General features: G+C 42.0%; 1 protein-coding gene across 3 annotated transcripts in view; it reads left to right on the top strand.

Moving 5' to 3' along the window:
- The window catches only part of ATP2C1 (ATPase secretory pathway Ca2+ transporting 1), a 472,867-nt gene that overhangs the window by 258,479 nt on the left and 192,950 nt on the right, over positions 1-21,438 (top strand). For all 3 annotated transcript variants that reach the window (XM_069211924.1, XM_069211925.1, XM_069211926.1), the window contains one exon: positions 3,297-3,363. In XM_069211924.1, coding sequence (XP_069068025.1) covers positions 3,297-3,363 — 67 coding nt within the window. The remainder of the gene's footprint in view (positions 1-3,296; positions 3,364-21,438) is intronic.

Below are 21,438 nucleotides of genomic sequence, written 5' to 3'. Positions count from 1 at the left end.
AAGGATGTTTAGAAATGGACCATCTCCCGATGGATCGTGCTCTGTATTTAGATCTGCTACGCATTGACCAAGAAGCAACATTTTGAGGGGTTGCACGCTTATTCCACCATAGCTAACGCTGCAACAATTGTGTTCACCCCTGTGATTACGTTCCCAGGCCCTACAGCTAACCTGAAAACTATGTGTGGATGGGCATAGTGCCTGACCTGGAGATAGGGCCTGGGTTCAACTCATGATGCTTAGGTGCACAGTTGGATGTGTTGGGTCAGGACACATAAATGATGACCATGCCTACACCCTCTAATGTCCATTAAAAAAAAAAAAAAGAAATACTGGTAAAAAACATTTATGGTTCAGAGAGAGCAAACACAACCATCTACATGGAGAGAAAATTCACAGGAAAAACCACAGTTAAAGTGATGATATAATTCAATATCAAAACCTTAAAAAAACCTCCAGAAATCTACCAGATATGGTCTGCTACTCAAACTGTAACTCGCTCCACTGGCATGAAAACCTTTACTAGCCATTAATGTGGAGTTATCGCTTCCTTGCATATGATTTTCACTGATGTCATCGCAAATGATATTGATGACATCTCTAAAGACATGACCTGTCACCCTACCATTGACTATCTATTATATCAGCAGTGTTCACAGTAGTAGAGTGTGAATTTACAATTTGATTTCTTAAATACTCACAAATTTTGTACTCCCCAAATATTTGCATTCTTGACCAGTCTGTAAATGACGTCAAGCCCCTAAGGTCAGACTCCTTTTTATGTAAGCCCCAAATCCATCTTGGATAATGAAAGTCACTATCTTCTCAAACTTAGGCATTGTAAGTCACCATCTTTCTCGATTTATACAGAATATGTTTGTAAGGAAACGTCTGGGACGCACACCATGATGTACAAAATCTATGTCAGACATTCCCAAACTTTTGTCAGAAACTCCAATTTCTGATAAGATTCAATGTATAAGGACTACCACTTGTCATGAGAGGTCCTGCACCCAGGTTATCGCATGAGATTCTGCCAGAGACAGCCTCACCTACTGCCAGCACACTTCGCAAATGCTGCGTCTCGCCTGAAGCTCAAAGTGATTAAGCAGAGTCCTAGAAGAAGACTGCAGCGTGTGTTTGCCTTTCAGAGGGAACACTGTCTTCACGCCTCCGCTGGTAAAGACAGGCCTTGTTGTTAACAAGGTATGCACTGCGTCTCTTCTCCCTAAGAAACTCTGGACTGCAAGTTGCTCTGCCTTGCATGCTTTCTTAGTTTAGCGCATAAAAGTAGACGCTAAGGTGTTACGTTCTATTTGACATTTTAAGTTTGTTTTATTCTCGGTATTTATAAGGTGTCTTTTTACTGTTTTTAAAATATTCTGTGTAGTTGTTTTAGATGTACTGAGAAACAAGTTGTTCCTGTAGTAATAGTTACTTTACTTCAAATTATTCATTCTTCTTGGTACAGTATGTGTGTGAATTGTGAACAAAATAGGTCTGTAACTACGGTGCCCCTGATCCCTTTATATGAATGTAGTAACCCAAAACCAGTAACCCTATTTCTGTTACACATTGTTAGTCTTTTGCGGGGCTACAGTAACCTGTCTTTCACATTCATTGTTGGTACATTGAACCAAGTTTACCTGGGTCACCCATAGGTGGGAAAGCATACCTTGTAGATCTACACCAAATTCGTAGTGTGCCTAAGCACTGTTTTTGGTGCTGATTCATCTAAAGAGGGAATGTTAATCCTGTGGGCTAACAAAGTTAACCATAACCATTGATGAACTGTAGCCACTACGTAGTATTTACTGTTTTTGTAGAGACTCTCTTGCTATAGTGCTCCTGGATCCCACACTTAGCGGATACTCTTCATTAATTTGAGTTTCAATACTTTTCTTATGACAAACTCTACGATTACAAGAAAGTAACCTTTCCTTAATACTTTTTTTTCAGCATACTTCATTTCTTGCATTATTAATTACCAGAATGCCCAATTACTGCTCAGTGTTGCATTCAAGGCTCTTCCTAAAGAGACAGGATTCAGGCACTTGAGTAGTACTTTTCTTGCTGAGAATTCCAATAACTGTATTTTAACCCAATTAATTCTGATTCCTGCAGTTTCTCTGGCTACCGAGGTTAGACTAGCCTACAGGGTAGTCAGGCAGTACCCTATGGACTGATCGGACTGGTCAGTGTAGGCTGTTTTTTTTTTTTTTTTTTTTTTTTTTTTGTGCTGTTTGTTTTTTTTGGGGGGGCTGTTTGTGGGCCTGTTTTAATGTCTGGTGGGTCGGTTTTATTGTTGAATTTCCTGATATTAAAACAAACCTTGCCTGCAGCAAGCTCATATCCATGCAGACTTCCATAGCCTTGCAAAACACATAGACAACATCTTTACAGGTTTAAAACTGCTCCAGTTAGCAAATCTGGGCCACTTTTATTGAGCTTTGTATGGGCTACTTTTGGTGGCTTGGCCTATTTTCTGTCCCAGTCGGACCCTGCTCGCTACCGCGCATATTGCGATTACAAATTGTGCGATACCCACATTGCAACGCTCCTTAATTTTCCCAGTGTACATTTGGGGAGATAAAACCTGCCTGAAAATCACCAGGGGAAAATGCCCAGTAAACGACAAGGCATGCAGATTTCTGTGCAGTGTCTAGATTAGATTCATGTGTACATTTTCTCCCACTTTGCTGTTGAAAGTGTCTTCATTTATATTCTGCTTGAAACTTAAGATGTAGATGTGCCTGAGCCCTGTGACTTCATGGAAAAAGCATTCTTATTTTTCACAGGTCATCTTGTACCTTAGGAAATGTTTTGCATTTGTGTATGGAATTCAGTTGATTGAAACAACATCAGTCAATCAGTGATGCATGAATGCTAAACATTTCCTTACAGACCTCTATAAATGCAGACATACACATGCTGTGAGAAGAATTTAGAAAACTTTCAAAATGAAATACTAACTCTCACAAAATAGGGTTTCCTTTGGGGTGGTAACTCTTTAGGCCTGAAGTGGATGAGGCTTTGTTATTTAATTGCAGGTAAGGCCTAGAATAAAACGTGTTCTCACACTAGCAGTAAAAGACTTTGCTTGACTGGAAGGCTTCGGAATAGGAACGTAATATGATCAATGACTTTGGTCAACTATTTAGGGCCAGGGCTTTGTAAAGCTTTGTAAAAGATGGAGCAGGAGGGACAAGGAAATAGTTGATACTCCTCGGAAATAACTTTAAGTATACTAACTTTGTGATTAGTATTTTATGAAATGTTAACGTTATTTGTTTCAGGTGTTATCATGCTGGTTGGTTGGCTGCAAGGGAAGCAAATTCTTGATATGTTTACAATTGGTGTAAGGTAAGCCTATATCAGCCCATACACATTTGACGAAATAACTAATAATTTCAATTAATCACTGACTGAACATGACTTTTATGTATCTTTTTTCTTCAGTTTTTTTATGGAGGTTTATTTTAATTTAATTGCAAACATATTGTAGTATATATATATATATATATATATATATATATATATATATATATATATATATATATATATATATATATATATATATATATATAGTCAGCCAACGAAATACTTATTGTTATGTGTACATTTTATGAATACAGTTGATGCAGCTTCCTGGTTCATATAATTGTCTAGTGAGTGGATAGCTCTTAGCCTTCCATACAAACTTTCTTCTGAGAGGTGAAACTATCAGAGATACACATGTTGCCAACTAAGACATTAATTCATATGAATCAAATCACAACTTATAAAAACCGTCTGATACATTATTACATTCCAGAATATCACCTGACTGCCACAGAGATCTCAGCTTAATTGACCAACAAGCCAAGTGAAGTTAAATACTATTTTTGTGAACACTCTCCTTTTACCACTATTGTACTACCCCCTTATAAAGAATTCTAGCCAATCGAACACCTGCTGGAAAGCTCCTGCAATCCAAGTACCAGACCGACACAAAAGTGACCAAACTTCAACCCCCAGACAGTCACAGTTGGCAGTATAAAATATTGCTAAAAAGAGCACAAGAACATGCCCGTCTGGTTCAAATGACAATACAACTTCATGATAGAGCTAAAAGTAAATCACCAACACCCTATGATTTTCTCTCTCAACTCTTTCCTTATAAACACCCCACGTCAGACAACACCAACACTTCTATATCGTTACACATCTATTGGTAGTCCTAAATTGTAATTAGGCTGTTGCATACATAGGATCCTGGAGCACTCTTGTCACATAAAAAGATAGGTTTTAAAGTGCAGTATTTTTAGGAATACATTCTGTCTATTTACTGAAATAAACAGACACCTATTCCACACAGTCTTTTTTTTGCAAGCTGAGCTCCAGGTGCAATTTGAAAGAGAGGGGCTCCACCTCAAAGTGAAACAAGAAGAGAAGTTGAAAAGTGATAAAATTCATAAAGTCACAGAAGCAGCTCCTCTCTGAGGTTTTTCTTCATCAGCAAATTCAGCATCTTTTGAAGGGAGATCCGAAATATAAGGTAATTACTCCCCACTTCCCCATGTACATCAGAGGATGGCGTCATGGCATGCATTTCCAAAATAAGAATCAGTATTGAAGAACATCTTGACATCAAGTGCCTATTTGACACCTATGTCAGTGAACTTTGAGTCCATTAACTTTGAAACATTCTTGAAGTTTGAGGCCTTCATTGAGGTTGCTCTCACCTCCAGCATCTAAACTTTCAGTGTTGTTAAAACCATTGATGCCCCAGAAACACCAATCAATAATATATCAGACTTGCTTTAGACCACCGAAGATTCACCTTCAAAATAAATATGTATTAGACTTGACTTCACTGGACACACCTCTTCTGATTAAGACTCTACAAAAAAGACTCACTGGCTGGCAGAGAAAGCACTTATGCCGTTACAAGAACTCTAAGAAAACATCTGAAAAAATGTTGAAATTTTAGTCTCCAAAACTGTCATTTTGTAAAAGATCACTGTCCACGTTTCTGCAGGATGCAAAATCTGTCAGGACATCTGAACCCTGAGATAATTTTAGGGATAGCTTTTGGGAGGCATATAATCCTGCTTCTTTGACAACTGTACGTCTAATTTGTTTCTCTGATAATAGAATGTTTCTTGATGTCTTGGGAAGAGGAGCAGCGAATTGAATTATTACTTTAAATACTGCTTAAACACATCTGTCATTTTAGAAGCAATCCAACAAGGTACAACAGTTGATTCTTCCTTTGAGCCATGGTCAGCTGGTGTCTTATTTGAGCTATGAACAAGCCACACCCTACAGGAAGTTGTTGCATCAGAGCAACTTCCCGAGAATGGATCTTCCACCTGATTCTGTGGCAGTCCCTGTGGGTCCATATGAGACATACTTCTGCTGCCATTGCCCCTCTCGACAGACAGCACGCTCCTTGTATGAAAAGTTTCTCTGTTACCAAGAAGGTAGCCAACTATTGTGCGCCTCGAGTAAAGGAGTTTGTGAGCTTTTGTTGGTACTTGACATTGACTTTCCCAATGGGGCAAAACATGATTTCTAGTGGGTGGTGCCTTGTATGACACAAGGTAATTGGAGTAGCAGCAGGTTGCTCTGGTTTGGTTGTTCACATTTATTCACCTGGGCTCCCGTGAGCTAACCTTTTTGATTGCACCTCACTTACTGCCAGGCACTGTATGGCCTACATAAAATACTAAATGTTCATTTTTCTATCTCTACATTATTTGGAATTCATACAGATGACTGGCTCCATGGATGATGGTTGAACAAGAGACTGGCATCTGGCAGGCATCAGTGGAGAGAATTGTGTGGCTGCAGGTCCAGATCAAGTAATAAGTTATTTCTGGTCCCCATTTAGAGTGGAAAAACACCATAAACGACAGATGAATAATGAACAATATGCTAAACATCTATACATTGAGCGTCATTACCCTTCTGTCTTCTCTTCTTCTGAAAAAGATACCTAGAAGCAATCTATGAAGTATGGAGTTTGCCAACTACTGCAAACACAGACAGTTGTACCATTTGTTTTTCGCACAGAAAGGGAAAGTGTGTTTACTCTTGCTGATTCAGAAGAAGGCACGAAAAGAAGAATTCAAACTTTTAGTCTGAAATAAGCCAAAAAATAATTGTGAAAGAAATGTTCAGGTTGGAAACTCTCCAACAAGTCTTCTGAAAAGTTTCTCAAGATTATTGATGCTTTCATGTGCATATAAAAAAAAGTCCATAGCGGTTTATGTCAGGGGCTGTTGACTACTATTAGAATATCCTACCGTTTGGCCTGAACTTAATTCTTCAAATGAATGAATGAATGAATGTTGTCATAGTACATCTCAGTTGTGACAACATATCTCAGGAAACAAGATTTCTATGTAACCCTATCTAGTCAATTAGTTATAAAAAAGTTAAGCAGCATTTCCTAACTACAGCTGCTTTCCTAAAACATCTGGGGATCCACATATACGTCCAAAACCATATACTGTTACAAACTTGAGACAATGCACTACCTAGAATCAACTCTGCATATTGTAAATGGAGAGTGTATCATTTGTTGAATCTTGTAGACAGCGTCACCCTATGACGAAGCCGATCTCTTCTTGCACATGCTCTGTGGCTTTTGCACACACATCAACCTGAATGTATGAATTCATGTGAAACTGCTTTAATATTATATGAACGTACATGGTCATGGTTGAAAGGGAGAAAAAAAGAGAATCAACTGGCATGGAGTTCTCACTCATGTGGTGGAGGTCCTGGAACAACCTTCTAACTGAAGTGCTATTACATAACCTTTCCTTCTCAGATTGATAACTTGTATACGCTGATGCGTGGAAAGGCACACTTGGTTTCTTACAAATGTAAGGTAAGTAGTCTGAAAAGGAAGCCTCATTTTATTTTTTGTTACTGAAATTAATTTTCTCTTGTAGGGAATCTCCATTGATAGTCATAAGCACCAAATAGCGCCGCCGACGTGCAGGGTCCCTGGAGCACTTTTTCACAGCATATCTTCTTACGTATGTTCGCCTTTCTTAGGAAGGTCTGCAGGGTCACTTAACAGAGAAAAGCATTTTGCAGCCTAGACGAACAGACTACAATGGCCCAATTCTTCATTTTGTACTTAAAAATGCGGGCCAGGAGAATTATATGTGTATGTGTAATTTCATTATGTTTTTGTAAAATAGCAGAAGTGTCTTTCACAAGCCCTTTTTTGAGGAGTACAGCAATGAAGGAAAGCAGGACAGTGTAGCCGCACAGGCTTTCATTATATGAATTAAAAATTAGAGACTGTGCCTGTAAGAACCTAGAGACCACCAGTATCCCATCATGCTGAGCAAGTGGTAGTTGCTTCAGGTCTGTTTTTTGCGGCTACTGCTGACAGGATCTGGGAGCATTGAGCTCTGCCAATATTGGCTTTTTTTTCTCAAGAGATTTTTCTTGACAACCATTTCATTCAACAGTTTAGAACTCTCTTGGCGCTTTTGTGTTTTTTTCTGACAGAAAATTAAGGTAGTTAGTCAGACAAATTGTCTTCTTTATTTGACAAAAACTCAGCCTGTGGGAGAAGAAGACTAAAACAGACCCTCACAAAGACTGTATCATCTGCCTCCCAGAAAGTCATGTTTCTGAGTCTCGTCACCACTGCAGGAACTTCTCCAGGCATACCTTGAAGGACAGGGAGAAAATTCACCTCGATGGCACTGTGGTACGACAAAGGCAACAAATGCAGCCGCATGATGGGACCTCGGAACGAGGAGAGGTTCATTCCTCTGCCATGGCTTTGTCATCTGTCTCTGGAGGAGGTGCAGGAAAGAAAACTGTAGAAAAATGCCATCGGTCCCAGTCAACATCGAGAGGATCGATATCGAGGAGAGGTACAACACCTACCTGTTCGCTATTAAAAAGCCAGGTTGAGGATGTGCCGGAGATCATCATTGAGGCAAGGTGTTTTGACATTGAGGACTCACACGTCGACACAGACCTCTTTCGAGGTTGAGGAATATGTCAACACCAAGGCAGTGACAATAGATGCTGTCAAGGTCCAGATCGATGTCAAGGCAGCATCAAAGGTTTTCATGAGGGGCAACCTCGTGGTTGAGGCTTAGGTGAAGATCCCCGTCAAAAGGGTCCACCGAGCAGCCTCCTCAAGGGGTAAACAACCATCTGGATCGAAACCGTGAATTATTACCCCCACCACCCCTCGGTTACGGGAAGTATTTCTCATTATATGGCAGCGTGGCAAAACATAACAAAAGATGACAAAAGAGCCATTCTCTCATGTCAGTCTCTAATCCAGCAGTGAGGGCAGAGTTTTCTCTTCTTGGCTTAATGGCTTCTTGCATGCTCCTCACACTGAATGCTCGTCTCTACATGGACCCTCTCCTGGAATGTCTCGAAGACCAATGGGACCAACTAACGGGCAGCTGGGAAGACCGGATAAAAGTATCCCTTCATGTGAAGCAGTCCCTGAAATGGTGGTGTTCTCCAGCCAACCTGCTTTGAGGACTGCCATTTTATCAGCAGGTTCCTCCTCAAACAATAGTCACGGATGCAGCACTACTATGAGTGGAAGCCCCTCATGGATCACCTCCAAAATCAGGACAGGTGATCACAGGTAAAGGTGATCACATCAGTCTCTTCTAACCACGTGCAGCCTACTTGGCGCTGGAGGCGTTACGTCCATCGTTCAAAACCCAGTCAGTCCATGCTTGTTCTGATGGACAGTGTAACCACTGTATACTACCTTAACAAGCAGGGAGGGACGAAGTCCAGGCCCTTGTCACACGAGGCCCAGACAATCTGGAAATGGCTCATAGACAGGGACCTAACGACCACGGCAGTGCACCTTCCAGGTGTTCAAAATGCTCAAGCAGACGCTCTCAGCAGAGTTCTGCAGGAAAACTACAAATGGGTCTTACATGATGACATCTTACAAAACATCTTCAAGTTGTGGGGCACTCCAACCATCGAATTGTTCGCCACATCAGGAAGCAAAAAATTCTGAAGACTCGCCTCAAGATACTTTGAGCCAGGGACACTGGGGAATGATCTATGGATAGACTAGTCAGGCAGATTTCTTTATGGCTTTCCACAGATTCACGTGATCCTGTCAGTCCTCATCAAGCTGTCCAACTCAAGAGCTAAGATGATCCTAGAAGCTCCTGAGTTGCCACGTCAATGGTGCTTTACATTCTTTCTTCACTGGTCAGTGTCCACATCTCATGCTGCCATGCAGACCAGACCTAATGAAATTCAGAGGCGATACGGTATACCCAAAACTCTCCTCCTTGAATTTGACTGTATAGCTCCTGAACTAGTAAAGTAACGACATTTGAACCTGCCACAAGACCGCATGGAGATCCTCAAATAGGTTAAGTGTTCTTCCAACTGTTCCACATATGTCTTCAAGTGAAATAGATTTTTGCATTTGATGTCCTCTAAGAACATGGTCCTACTACTTGCAAAAATATGTCATTCTTCCATACTTACTACACTTGGCAAATCTAGCATGCAATTCTTTTCCATAAAGGTTCACTTGGCAGCCCTTATTGCCTATAGAAAGTATCCTTCACAAACCTCATTTTTTAAAATCCCTTTAATGAAGGATTTTTTTGAAGAGTTGAAGAAGGTTTTCTGTCCCATTTGGCGTCCTTCACCTCCCTGGGAATATAACATAGTCCTTTCACAACATATGCAGGACCCTTTCAACTCCATTCACAAGGCATCCCTGCAACATCTTTCATGGAAAACACCTTTTCTTGTAACAGTGACATCAGCATGCATGGTTAGCGAGATCCAAGCATTATGTTCTCACAAACCATACACAGTCTTTCACTCTAGTAAAGTGGTTGTGAGGCCTCACCCAAAATTCCTACCTAAGGTTATTTCAAATTTCCATGTAAATGAAACCATCTCATTACCAATATTCTTTCAGAATCCCTCTACTCCAACTGAAACAATACTTAATTCCCTAGATGTGAGGAGAGTCTTGAAGTTTTATCTTGATAAGACACGTGACATCCGCAGATGGAACCAACTGTTTATCAACTATGGTCTGGTCTGTACATGGGTAGCCAGTTCCAAACAATCTATTTCCTGATGGATAGTTTCCTGTATCCTGTTATGCTATCAAAAAGCTAACCAGGGACTATCATCTAGCCAAAAGTGGCCTCTAGATTCTTAAAGGCACAGTCTCTATTTTTAACTTGTATAATGACAGCCTACGGGGCTACACTGTCCTGCTTTCCTTCATCTCTGTACTCTATCAAGAAAGGGTTTGTTAAAAACATTTATGCTGCTTTCCAAAAACATCATAATATTATATAAATATATAATTCTCCTGGCCCCTTTTTGTAAGTACAAGATGAAGAATTGGACCATTGTAGCCTGTTCCTATAAGCTGCATAATATTTTCGCTCTTAAGTGACTGCAGGCCTCCTTGAGGAAAGGCAAACATCTTCACTTATGAAGATATATTTTGAAAAAGTGCTGCGGGTTACACGAACATGGGCGGGACGATTCAGTGCTTATGGCTTCAATGGAGATTCTTCTACGAGAGAACTGGAGTTACAGGTAAGAAACTGTTCCTACTCTCTGTTTATGGAAAAGGCAGTTCTGATTGACACAGACAACACAAAAGCCTTGTATTAGCTGCAAAAACTAGGAGAAAAAAGATTGGGGACTACCTCTCACAATGCTCCACCTATTCAGCATTGGCTATTGGCAAGCGACCTGCAGTTTCAGAGAAACACTTGTTGTGTCAAAATGTTGAGACAGGTACTGTAAGCGAGGTCTACAGCAAGCCATAAATGAGTCTTAACTGGCAGCATCTTGTTTAGCGCTTCTCAAGAATGAGAATTTCCACAGAGTTTTGTTCATAGATACAAGAATTGGCCAGCCATTGCATTTAGGTTCCCAGAAGTGAATTCCAAGCACATTGCACTTTTGATCAACTGGAAGCAGAGATTCCTTTTTGCTTTTGTCCTGTACCATTAATTACTAAATTGATAAACAAGGTCAAAGGATAGACCTCCTTTTCTACTCATACTTCACTTCACCCCTTTTTCATAGAAAGTAGCTTTCTTAGGCCCCTATCATGAGTAGGGCAGATGTTCATGTGAGTACAGAGTAGCTGAAATTTACTATTTAGCTAGTATAGCAGCATCTAAATCCGGGTATTACAAGTTAACCCCCAGAGATTAGTAAAATACCCATGCAGATCTCAATTTCCAGGTACAATTCCACACCCTATTCCATTTGGATTATTAGCGGATAGTAAATGAAAGCAGGTTGCCGGTGCAAGGTAGGCCATTGGGCTGGGGAGGGTGCTAGTGTGAAGCAAAGGATGTGTCCTGACATAGGTGAAAATTACATGATTATCCCTTGCAGCTCCATCAGTGATGTTCTTCTCAAATCTTATAGAAACAATACTTATTGTGTAATGTTCACTACACAATCCATCCCCAGATTCTGAGGTGAGAACTGAGAAACAGACTTCTGCAGAAGGGGTGAAACAATACTAGAGTGCTGAACAGATAGAACCAATCCTACAGTGAAATGTGAACATCAAGACCAATGATTGGAACAGCTCAAAAGGGAGACACCCATAGCTTACAAGCCTTCTGACTACATCACTTTCTTAGCAAGGCCACTAAGAGCCAGCGGACCCTCTCCAAATAAAATGGCATCTGTACAAGGAGCTAGGCAGACACCAGATGGAGAGCGTATTACTAGCAAGCAACTCCCTGGCCCTCTAATGAGGCAATAGTATTTCCCTCAGCACAGAGCCAAAACCACCCACTTTGGTGCACTTTGCTTACATAACTCTGCAACTTGTACATTACATGCAACAAAAGCTTAACAGCTGGGCCCAATACTATGCTTTCTGTTATCCCCATGAAACAAAGTCTTCTTTCTGTGCAGATTTAACTTACTAGGCTCCATATCTACCCTCTGGTTTAGTCTTGTCACTGTCCAAGTTTCCACTACATTTACTATTATCTGAAGTCATCAGAAATAATATAATTGCTTCTTTCAAACCGAGACAAAACCTGATTCATCTGATTACTTTGTTTGTGAAACAGCTCCACCAGGGTCACAATAGGGGTTTACACCATCCTCTCCACTAATCAACTATCCCACAAGCAAAACTTGGAAATAGTCAGATGATGCATTCTGGAGCACATTTTCAAAAAAATTGGTTAAAAAGCCTTAGGGTCCCAAAGATCTTGTGGAGTGTGTTGCAAGAACAAAGTTACCCCTGCAGACAATTGCTGTGTAGTTATTTTTCCTTTCTGCCTATTAAGGTTTGTCTTGTTTCTCTTCTTCCAATGGCGTTAGCATGTTTCAAACCACCTGAGGTGCTCCATATTGCCTTTTCTTTGCTCCAGCAACAGAACAAAACTTCTGTAAGTGGTATATCGCAACGCTGTGAATAGGCTTAAGGCTGGCAACAACTGATTTGATATGTGCCAGCACAGCCTTTTTAACTGTATTCTGGAAAAGGTGTCCACTGATCCCTTTCTTTAAAGTTTGTTCAGTCTCCTGTAGTTGATGGGGACAGTCATTGCTCCTCAGTGTCACAGTTTAAGTGTAATGGCCATTCCAGCATCCCTGTTCTTGTAAACTCCTGATGCCTGTCCTTTGGAAACCTCTAACAGCGGTAGCAGTGTCTGCTTTCTACAATTGTGCCTCTGGAACTAGTTTTTAATACTCGTCTATATTTAAAAATATCCTGCTGAGGAATCAGCAGAAACTGTGACAGAAGCAGAACATACTGTTACTACTTTTCTGGGACAGGGACTAAATATAAGATCAGATTATCAGACAAAGACTGAAGGTGTTACTCTATGCTTGAAATCCCAGAACCTGGCATGTCAGGTTTGGGGAAAGTTTCCCTAACCGAGGAGACTGAACAAAGGGCAAGCTGGCTGAGATTTGCATGGAGGACTGAGAAAATGGGACGACCTGCTCACTAGTCACAAGGGTCTACAGTTGAGCTTACATATACCAATCATGAAAAGAAGTATTGTTGGGTTATGAATGTGCCAGTGACACTTCATTACTGCAACTATTGATGAGAAGGCAGTGCCCTCAGGCACCCTGCCATGTACACTATCCCTTTAGCCTATAGTGAACCCCTGCATCCATCACCCACTGCTGAAAAAACTTATGGTCATGAAGAGGACGCATAGCAGTTTTGACAGTATGATCTATGCTTATATTTAATCTACAGATTAATGTTTCTCTTTTGTTTTCATATAATGCACAACTCTGGCACATTGGAACCATCTCTCTACAATCCTATTCTCTTACCTCGACCTTCTCCTCCCGGAAGCCAACACCACCTCAGAAACAACCATGACCTGCTGACCCATGATCACCATCACTGGAGTTACCACCACAATGCGTACTATCACATCTGGAGTTCCCTCTGATCCATAACCCATAACCATCTGCAATCATGGGCTCAAATCTGTCTGCATTGCTCCCCTATACTTAACCTGTTCCTTTATAATGCCACATTTACACGCTCCTGGAAATGCAGCATAATCCTTCCCCTTCTTTAGAAACAGCTGGCCGACCCCATACCATGTCTAACTGCAAGCCTATCTCTCTCCTACTCTATCCAGCCAAAGTCTTCGAAAACTCATCAGTGCCCACCTCTCCAGCTTACCTCAAATCCAATGAGTAACCTGCTGGACCCTTCACAATCCAGATTCAGATCCAGCTGAAGCAGCCCCCATTGCTGCCTCCAATGGTATCTGCCACTGACAAAGGCAAAATGGTAACTATCCTCCCCTTGGACCTCTCAGTGGTCTTTGCCACTGTCTCCCACCCCATCCTCTTCAGATACCTCCACAGATATGAGATCCATTGGCCAGCCTTACTCTGGATCTGCTCCTTCCTCTTTGGATGCACACAGTTCATGAGCCTAGCCCTTAGTAGGTTAGACACGACCATATTGATCGGTGGCGTGCACAAGGGCTCCTACCAGAGCCACACCTGCTTCAACACCTACATGGTCCTCTTACCTCCATTATCGTTGCCTTTGACTTCTGCATCATTCATCATCTCCAACTAGGATACACCTATCAGGTTCTATTCCTCGCTAAGTTACACACACCACCTGATCTAATTTCAGAAAGTTTCTGTCCTCATTAGCCAGTTAAGTAAAGAACTACCTGCCTAAACTTGTACTGTTTGACACCTTGCTCTGGTCACCATACCTCTTCCCCACCAAAGTCTCCAAAAACCTGGGCATTATGGTCGACAACCAACTCTCAATGTCCAATCAGGTCAACTTGGATGCGTCAACCTGCTCAGGAGGGTATTTAGCTGGCTCCCCCTCAATGTCTAGAATGGTGATTCAAGCACTCGTCACCAGCAGACTTGACTATAGGAATTCATCGTATGTGGACATCACAGCTAAACTCACCATCAGGTTCTATGTGATACGAAACAAGGCTGCCAGACTCTCACTCAGTCTACCACTCTGGGTCCGCATCACCAAGTACCTGAAAGACTGCCACTGGCTACCGATCCAGAAATGTTACCTCTTCAAACTTCTCACTCGCACCTACAAGGCGTTGCACAACCGGGATCCCGAATACCTCAATGACTACATCTACTTGCATATCCCATTCAGACACCTCCACTTGGCTGGCCTACTGCCTGCCTATGTCCCCTATGTCTGGTGAGCCAAAGTGTGAGGTTGAGCCTTCTCCCACATTACACTCAAGGCATGGAACCAACTCTTCCTCTCCATCAGATCTTCAAACTCTACCCTTAAGTTCAGGAAGAAACTGATTCCCTGGCATTTCCATTAGGCCTCCATCAGACTTTCCAGTTGTCTCCTTCCACCAGACACCAATATACCTCTTGTGTATTGTGTGCGCCTTACAAATAAGGCATAACATAACCTTTGGATCCCTAGGTATTGAAGTTACAAAATACATTATAACCAAAAACTAGGGTGTGTTTGTTTTTGGTGAATGCATCCTTGTTCATTTGGGGTTCCTGGGACCAAAAATCTTGACCCTTTTCGAGACATGGGCTTCTAAGGTTTGCAGTCACCCACTATTGGCAGCCATGTGCAGTTATCACATTTCCCAGTACCCCAGACATGGCCAGGACTACTTTGAATCCCATTTGGCTCCCCTGAATTCTGTCTTCTAAGCTACAGTTAAAAACATTAAAGCCCATAAATGCTGGTTGACCAGACACCTATTAACTTTATTTTATCTGGTATTCTCTTCTGGATTTGAGAGCATTCATTACAGTATTGCCTTGAGCAAGAACCTAAACACCTGGTGTTTAAAATACTGAAACAAAAGCAAAGAAATATCCTTGTCAAAAGATATGTAGTTACCTCTTGTCTGTTGCACCAAGATTCCATTGACAAGGGGATTGCAACGAAAACATGTAAGAGTTGTGAAGAGACCCAACAGGCTGGAAGATTGCTAACACATCACAAACTCCAACCCACAGGATAACATTGCCCATGGAGTCTGATATTAAATGGACAGCAGCTTCTTACAGTGCAAGCGTTAGGATACATTGGAATCATGTCTCTTCGCTGAAATGTGTGTCGGTCATCTCTGTTTTCTTTGGAGTGTCTTAATTTGAGCTCCCTGAACATGTTGCTGCTGTAAATACCCACCTATTGTTTTTAAAAGGGATTGTGTTTACCTTTTTCTGTGTGACTGCTGTACTTGCTATATCTCAGATACAAATTTACTACCACATCCTGCAGTAAGCCTTAACCTGTCCCACCAGCTGTTTGACACACCAAAGCAAATACCTGATCAATCCAAGTGTGATACAGAAATACTCAATGCGCTGGGATACCACTGATAAAGGACAGTTCTGCCTAGTAATTTATGGCTACCTCAGGAAATCAAGAGAAAGTTTTACACACATTCAAGGAATCTTTATTTCTATAATTCATTGCATTCATGACTAAACATTTCCATCCCAATGGGTCTTTTGTGATATTCTCCTTTTAAACCTTTTTAGTCAATGACCCACAAGATTGTTTTGATTAAAAATGGCAAACATAACACCAAAGATTTCTAGCATATTCTTGTCAGGCCACCATTGTACAAAGGAATCCTACTGAAATGCCAGGCAGGCAGACAAACACACACATACATTCTCAGACAAATGTATACTTTAGCAACTATACATGTGTACTTTTGTAGACATACACCTAAATGTTCATAAACACAAGCTTATGGACACACATGCATGCTTCCCATGCCTCTGTACATCCTTCATAGTCTGCTGTTTCAGGCCATTGGGGGGGTGCTTTTGATGGTAGGGGTATGCAGTGCCACATAACCCTAGGCTCGTTTTAAGGCTCAGGAAATAAGTGTTGAATCTAGTGCTAGGCCAGCTGTGGTTTCCATGTCTCAGCCTCAGTCCTCAAATCCACTAGTCGCATAATGGGGATATTGAGAGTGTAGGCAATCGAATGTGTGTATAGAAAACTCCCACCTCTGTCTTCACATCTTCCCCTTATAGTATGGCAGCTACTGCCTGTCAGACTCTCACCTCCAATGAGAGGAGAGCATGGGGACCTGCCAGTATGTAATGTGGCAACTGATATTTCTAATTCTGTATATACTTTCAACACATTTCTTTGTACCATTACCGCCTTTGCATGAAAGGCAAGGTGAGTTAACAAAGCATCTACCCATAAAAGTGAATTATTTTTAGTACTAACTTATTTTTCTTCCGTTATGGCAGAGATGTATAACACTCAACATGAAGCCTGACATAAAGTTCAAAGAAATATGGGTTATGGCTTTTATTAATTTAGTCACATTTTTCTGCCAAGAAAATATACATTTGCTGTAATTTAGTTCATTTTTAAAAAGAAGCTGGACATAGAGAGGTTGTTGGGGGCTTTTCTTTTTGATATAATTATTAGGCTTTTCATTTGATACCTATGGTCTGTTTTATGTGCTTTTTAGGGTAGTGATAATGTGCTGGCATTTGGGAAGTCTTGTTATACCTCTGGTACATAAAGGTGTTTTTGTAGTGAAACAGCATTTATTCATTCAGGTTATTTCCTGTTTATGATTTTGTAATGCAGATGAGAAAGAAAAGTGGGCAACATGGCAGTAAATATCTTTGTTACTTGTTACTATTGCGCCATCCTTTGTATGGAAAGTTAGTAATGTAAGATATTCCAGCACTGGATCTTTCATACATTCACAAGCTGGGGATCCCCTGTAATTTTAAATAGCAATAAAACTGTGTTAAAATGGCCTTAAGCCCCGACCAAAGCGTTTGTTTAATATCACACTCACCTCATTTGAAACGACCCACAATGCAGCCAATGAGTTGAATTTACTGAACACTCTTGTGTCTTTTGTGGCCATCATAACTCAGATTGCTACCTCATGTTATGTGTGGGAACCCCCAAATCGAGCTCTGCCCTATACTGACACATTGGCTACGTCTGAATGTATGCTGACCTCTAATTCAACCACCCTGGAACTCTACCAAATCTTGCTTCAGCTACATTGAGCAATTAGTTGTTTCAGGGGTTATTGTTCTGTTTATTCTGACCGAGGGGAAAAACAGCTACTGCCACCATGACAGGCAAGGAGAATAGGTCTTTCTTCAAAAAGTGTTCATTTTGCGCACAGCGAAATATTTATGGTGATGGTCCTCAAGAACTTGCCTAAACTGCCTGTACCCCACCTACATGGCATCTTTTTGTCCCATCTGCAGAAATTTTCCCTCAAAAACTCTTAAAAGATTGAGAAGGATGGCTGGTCTATTTCTTCAAGAGAAAAAGGTTTCTCCTTTTAAACTGAATGTCCCCTTGTTAGGGGTCGATTTTATGTGTAGTGCTTATTCAGATAATTCCATGAAAGTGATTTAGGCGAGGAAACATTTAAAGCTTCCTGCCCTGGAATGCTCTAATGAAGCATTCACAAAAAGAACAGATGATGGACGGAATACGGAACAAATTAAACATTCACCCCCAGTCACAGATCTGAGTTTAGTCCATCGTATTTTTTGCTTGACATGCCTTTCGAGTTTGGACCCAGCCATATGCAAATCAGTTTTGACCCTGCTCCCCATGGGAACAGTCCAGGCTGACCTGTCAGGCCAGGTCCTCCCTCGACCAGAAACACGCATCCTGGGATCACCCCTCATCAGCCAGGCTAGCTTGAATCTGGTGGCATAGCGAGCATGGGACCCACGTCTAGGCATACCCTTCTCACTTAGGGTGACAAAAGCAAAAAGAACGCATGATGGACGGAAGCACTCAGTCCTAAAAAAGGAGAAATATCAGTTGCTATAGAAGGGCATCTGAAAATAATTAAGAGCTCATAGAGATCGTTGACGTTGTGACATTGTAAGGCCTCCCTTTGACCATGAAGACCTCACCATCGACTATCAAATCACCTCTGACAACCTTGTTGACATTTACTCTATCACCATTGTCGTCAACACAGAAAAGGTTCGCATTGACCTCGAAGACTCCATTAACAAGCATGACCCCAGGGTATACCAGCTGGACATCCATATTCCACCATTACTGGGATGCCTCTTTCGTTTTTGCATCTCCAGTCATTGCGACTGAAAGTGTTCATGCCACAAATTTTAGATTCGGAATTGAAGTCCAGAATTAGTGACCAGGACTAAATTTCAGATACTGCATATGTTCCTGCGGAATTAGATGTCCAGTTGTACCGACATATGATGATCAACCTGCAGACAAGGCTTCATTTCATAGACCATAATTTAAGAGGTGTAACCCCAGGATTTTTTCTTGCATGTGCTCCTACTGCCACATCCTCATCCTATGGATCGACGTATGGGGCTATGTTTGTCACTACATTGTAGAAGGAGTTATCAAGATGATATAAATGCCTCTAAAATTCTTGCTTACTTCACAACCGATGATGGAGACCTTTCAACAGTTAGTTTCTCAATCACAACAGTATGTGCATTATATGCCACGCCCATCTCTAGCGCAGCCGCTACCCTCTAACCGACACAACCTCTTCCGTCTCCACACTCTGCATCATTTACTCCTATATGGGGGAAGATAAGTAGGGTGAGGTAGATGAAGATGCAAAGATTCCTGACCATGATCGGGAGGAGGATGATCGTAGAGGTTCTAACTGGAGAGACAGTTTAACGACCCTGACTTTTCTGCAGATGGCATTTTTCACGTCCACGCTCTGTTGGAAAAGGTAACCAGTAAATTCGACCTACCTATTACAACCATGGAGCAGGAATATGCCTTTTACAACTGCCAGGCGAGGTCTGTGAAGCCATTTTCAGTTTTGGAATACTACTGCAAACAGGGGAAGACATAAGCTGCAGTCCAAACATTAATATCTGAACTAGAGAAGAAATATAGACAAAGCACATGCTTGTATAATGGGACACCCTAAACCAGACTGCCATTGTGAAAATGGACCACAAGAATATCTTAAAATCTGGTCATCCATACCTCTGCCTTTTTAGATAGAAAAGGCAAGTGGATTTACAACTTGGGCTACAGGGTGCGTTCGATGAAGTCAGCCTCTACAGGGCCGATAATGCTTGAGCCAACCTTAAACACTATGACTGCCACATGCAAATGACATCTCTTCGTTGGTAATATATACGACATCAAAGTCAGATAATATTTCCACACTTGGATGGTTGTTTGTGAAGCCTGCTCAATAGACTAATCTTGGCTCATGAGCTTGATACTTACTACATGACTGAGGCATCAGTCGGAGGAAGGACTTGCCTTCATTTCTAAGGAACATTCTTGGTTACAACCTTAGGCAAGACCTTTTGAACCAGAAGACATATTTCAAAATCACTATGGCCACAGTCCTCTGCAAATGGGATACTATCTGTAGGAGGCTGGCCTGGCTTGTAGTGGGTACCAGAGGTACTTAAACCTTGTGCCAGGTCCAGTTATCCCTTATTAGTGTAGAAGAGGTGTTTCTAGCAGCTTAGGCTGATAGAAGGTAGCTATGGCAAAGCAGCTTAGGCTGAACTAGGAGACATGCAAAGCTCCTCCTATACCACTTGTATCATATGCACAATATCATAAGAAACCACAATACACAGTTATTAAAAATAAAGGTACTTTATTTTTATGAAAATATGCCAAAAGTATCTCAGTGAGTATCCTCAGTAAGAAGATAAGTTATATACACAAGTTATATGTACACAAACCCAAATCAGGTAAGTAGGAGCAAGAAAAGTAATGCAAACAGTGTAGAATTACAATAGATTGCAATAGGAACACATAGGTATAGGGGCAACACAAACCATATACTCCAAAAGTGGAATGCGAACCACGAATGGGCCCCAGACCTATGTGAGCTTGTAGAGGGTCGCTGGGACTGTAAGAAAACAGTGAGGGGTTAGAAAAATACCCCACCCCAAGACCCTGAAAAGTAGGAGTAAAGTGCACCTACTACCCCTAAAGAGCACAGAAGTTGTGATAGGGGGATTCTGCAGGAAGAACAAACACCAGCAGGGCACTGACAACGGTTTTCCGGACCTGAGTACCTGTAAGACAGGGGGACCAAGTCCAATATTCGCGACAGTGTCCGGGGGTGGGGGGCTGGACCCCAGGAAACCCCAGCTGAAGGTGCAAGGAAGCTGCCACCGGTTGGAAGAAGCTTGGAGTTCTGCACGAAAGAAGAGGACTAGGGACTTCTCCTTTGGAAGACTGATGTCCCACGTCGCGATGAAGCTTGCAGAGGTGTTCCCACGCAGAAAGACCGCAAACGAGCCTTGCTAGCTGCAAGGGTCGCGGTAGAGGTTTTTGGGTGCTGCTGAGGACCAGGAAGGACCAGGATGTCGCCTTTTGGAGGAGGAGACAGAGGGGGCGCTCAGCAACTCAGAGAGCCCTCACAGAAGCAGGCAGCACCTGCAGAAGTACCCCAACAGGTACTTAGAAGAAAAGTGAACCGGAGTCCACGCGAAGTCACAAAAGGGAGTCCCACGGCGCCGGAGAACAACTCAGAGGGTTGTGCACTGCAGGACAGAGTGCCGGCGACCCAGGCTTGGCTGTGCACAAAGGAAATCCTGGAAGAGTGCACAGGAGCCGGAGCAGCTGCAAATCACGTGGTACACAGCTTTGCAGTCTAGCGTGGGGAGGCAAGGACTTACCTCCACCAAACTTGGACTGAAGAGTCACTGGACTGTGGGAGTCACTTGGACAGAGTTGCTGAGTTCCAGGGACCACCCTCATCGGGCTGAGAGGGGACCCAGAGGACCAGTGTTGCAGTCTTTTGGTGCCTGCGTTAGCAGGGGGAAGATTCTGTCGACTCACGGGAGATTTCTTCGGAGCTTCTGGTGCAGGGTGAAGGCAGGCTACCCCCACAGCATGCACCACCAGGAAACAGTCGAGAAAGCCGGCAGGATTAGGCGCTACAATGTTGC

The sequence above is a fragment of the Pleurodeles waltl genome, chromosome 10 (assembly GCF_031143425.1).
Source record: "Pleurodeles waltl isolate 20211129_DDA chromosome 10, aPleWal1.hap1.20221129, whole genome shotgun sequence".
NCBI classification, from domain to species: domain Eukaryota; kingdom Metazoa; phylum Chordata; class Amphibia; order Caudata; family Salamandridae; genus Pleurodeles; species Pleurodeles waltl.
The sequence above is the reverse complement of the archived record's forward strand: the minus strand, read 5'-3'. Positions and strand labels throughout refer to the sequence as shown.